Below are 3,483 nucleotides of genomic sequence, written 5' to 3' on the forward strand. Positions count from 1 at the left end.
CCCATAGTCACTCTTCAGTTCTGAAAATGAACTCACCCTCTATGGCCTACATTTCAGTCAAACAACAGGTCTATATAAGCAAAACACTAGGGAGGTAAACACACCTTAAAATAATTCAACATTTGAGATAAAAAGAATAGCATTTATCTAAGGACAAAATGCAGAAGGGTTCTGAAAGAAGGAGGAACTGCACTCAGTGACATCAAAACAAAAAAAGGAAGCTGTTTTAGAAGTGAGCCTTAACTACAGTCAACATAATGAATCCCTAAAGTGTGAGCGCTTGAAGGCCCAGAAGATAAGAAGGCGTCCCGAATCCTGCCATGGCTTTCATCCTGAGGTAAGTCAGAACTTTCTCTGTTCTTACTTCACATTCATAGTGATCCAGGAATCACAGCTAAAAGGTGTACACAGGAGAAAGAAGTCCCTTTTAAGCAAACTACAAGGAATAGACAAGAAGGCTAATGGCACTCTACATTGGGCTTCTCATTGCCTACTGACTGAGTATAAATCAAATCAAGAGAGTTTGGGGGCGGTTTTTTTGCCCTTAATATAGTGTAGCTCTGGCCATCTTGATTTGTGCAGTTTTACATATAGCTATTGTTGTTAAAGGTGCTCTGTGAGCCGCAAGGTCAGCAGATCGAAACTACCAGCTGTTCCGTGGGAGGAAGATGAGGCTTTCTGCTCCCGTAAAGATTTACAGCCTCGGACACCCTGTACAGGGTCGCTATGAGTCGGAACAGACTCCACGGCACGTAACAACAACAACAACGTTGTTGTTAAGTGCTGTCATGTCAGTTCCCACACAGTGACCCTGTATAGGCTTTCCAAAGAGTGGTGAGTTTGAACCACCTATCTTGTGGTTCAAACTGACCTTACAGTTCAGTGCTTATCCTATAGCCTCACCAACTCACAATTATAAAGACAGTTTGCATTTACATATAAAGTGACAGAGGAAAATTATGCTTTGTACTAAGAAAAGTGATATTACCACAAATTTTATAATAAACACTTCTCCCTAAAATGGAAAGCTTCTAGATCAATTTCTATGGGGAAACTGAGATGATACTACTCCTGAAATGCCACAAGAGCCAGCATCTTTCTGGGATGCTCTGCTTTCACTCAAGAGCCATCTGACATCAGCAGTGATATCCATCATTCCACATCCCCTTTTGAAACAGGCTTGAATCTTTGGAAGTTCTCTGTCAATGTATGATAGTATCCAATGTTTCTGCATTCCATTGGATCACCTCTCTTTGGAATGGGCACAAATATCAGTTGTCCAGGTAGCTGTCTTCCAACTCTCTTGGCATAAATGGATGAGTGCCTCCACTGCCACATCAGCTTGTTGAAAGATTTCAACTGTTTTCCATCTATTCCTGTTACCCTTTTCTTTGCCAGTTCCTTCGGTGCAACTTGGACTTCTCCCTTAAGCATCAATGGCTCTTCAGTATATGCTACATCTTGAAATGGTTGAACATCGACCATTTCTATTTACTACAGTGACTCTGTGTATAACTTCCATCTTCATTTGGGGTTTTCTTCTTCATTCAGTATTTTGCCCATAGAATGCTTCAATAACTTCAGGACTTTGTCTTCTAAAACTTTAGCGTCTCTACACTGGAGAGCAAGCTTAAGAGGCTATTCTGACATCCATTTTGGTCTTTTCCTTCTTTCTTACCTTCTTAATGACACTTTGCTTTCTTCCTGTATGATGGTCTTGATGTCTTCCCTCAGTTCCTCTGGTCTTTAGTGTCTAATGCATCCAATCTGTTCTGAAGGTGATCTCTAAATTCAGGTGGGATGTATTCAAGGTCACATTTTGGGTATCATGGACTTGTTTAGGTTTTCTTTAGCATCATTTGGAACTTACATATAAGCAATTGTTGGTCTTTTCTACAGTTTGCCAGGCATAGTTTTGGCTCATAATATGGAGCTTTTTTTGCTATATTCTTCCACAGAAGTAGCCAATTTGATTTCTGTGTATTCCATTTGGTAAGGCCCATGTGCATAGTCAACATAAAAGATATTTTAAAAAGATATGTGCAATGAAGAAGTCATAAAGTTAGAAATAGTCTCTCCTCCCTCCTAGCCTGTCTTTCTCTGTAAGTTCACCTCAAACCTGTCCACCATAGGTGACCCTGCTATTTGCAACACTAGAGGTATAGCTTCCAGCATCATGTTGTTGTTGTCAGGTGCCATCGAGTCGGAACCGACTCATAGCGACCCCATGCACAGCAGAACAAAACAATGCTCGATCCTGGGCCAACCTCACCACTGCTGCCACCCCCGAGTCCATCAATGATGCCACCTGGCTGATCCATCTCGTTGGGGGTCTTCCTCTTTTTCCAGCATCATAGGAACATATACAAGTCACCACAGGATGACAAAATGACAGACAAGCACGGAAGCATTCTATGTAGTGGCATATAAACAGTGATTTCAAATATTTCATTTCATGAACTGACAGCTAAATCGGAGTCTTGCGGGGGTCTAGGGAGTTCAATAGGACTTGGAAAGTTTAAGACATCCTGGAATTGATTTTCTGCTCTAACCACCTTCTGCCTTCTACCCTAGGAGAATGCAAGGGAATGTGGGGGTGCACCGAGTCTCCAGGCCCAGCAGGTCCTGTTTCTGCCCCCTCTGCTGCTACTGCTCTTCTCAAGGTGACACTGATGGAGACAATCTCTTGGCATGCTAAATCATGGATAAACTGTGAACCAAAATATGGTGCGACATAGGAGACATGAAATATAGTCCAAACATCAGCATCTCATGATTTTAAACTGTGTGTGATATAAACTCTAAAAGATATGTTGAAAAAAAAAAAAAAAAAAAAGTTATCTTTTGACTTTGCCAGTCATGCAGATGTGAGTTTACCACATGATAATCATCCTTCATCAGAAACGGGACTGCAAGTGGTAGGCAGTGTCCCTTCTGCTTGGAACCCATTGAAAACAATTTAAAACTGTGTACTTTTTAAATAAAGTATATTAAAATGAGAACTTCCTTGTCTGAGTTTTAATATTTTATAGGTGAAAATGTAGGGGTGGAAGAAAAGTCACTCTTTTCAGAACTGGTTGAAGGATGGTTGTTGGCAGAGCCTTAATTTTAACGCAGATCTCCATTATAAAAATGTTTACAGAGGTATATATATATCAAACTAGATCTACATGGAAAGAGCTTATTTCATGAGTTCTATTGAAGTAAGCTTCAATAGAAATCATAATTTGTATGAGAATACAAGCTCTCTTAATATTGTAGTGTTGAACTATTTGGGAACAGAAATAAAGAAGTCATAAATCCTAAGAATTCATTCTGAGATGACTTCAAGGAGGAAAAGAAGAATGATTCTCAACCTTATCGCCTGAGCATTTGGCTGCTAGCTTTCCCCATAAACAAAAAATGAAATTAGATCTCAAATATTACAGGATGTGAAACTATCCACACCTATAAGCATTCTTAAAACACTGGATCCTGAACCAA

At 40.1% G+C, this 3,483-nt stretch overlaps 1 protein-coding gene across 1 annotated transcript in view; it reads left to right on the plus strand.

Annotated features, from left to right (window-relative positions):
* Nucleotides 1–2,997, plus strand: part of CACNA2D3 (calcium channel, voltage-dependent, alpha 2/delta subunit 3) — a 1,461,104-nt gene extending 1,458,107 nt beyond the window's left edge. Inside the window, exons 37-38 of the mRNA XM_006862056.1 lie at nt 255–337; nt 2,575–2,997. Coding sequence (XP_006862118.1) covers nt 255–337; nt 2,575–2,667 — 176 coding nt within the window. The 3' untranslated portion in view covers nt 2,668–2,997. The remainder of the gene's footprint in view (nt 1–254; nt 338–2,574) is intronic.
* The last annotated feature ends 486 nt before the right edge of the window (nt 2,998–3,483 follow it).

Source organism: Chrysochloris asiatica, unplaced genomic scaffold (genome assembly GCF_000296735.1).
Source record: "Chrysochloris asiatica unplaced genomic scaffold, ChrAsi1.0 scaffold00046, whole genome shotgun sequence".
Taxonomy (NCBI): domain Eukaryota; kingdom Metazoa; phylum Chordata; class Mammalia; order Afrosoricida; family Chrysochloridae; genus Chrysochloris; species Chrysochloris asiatica.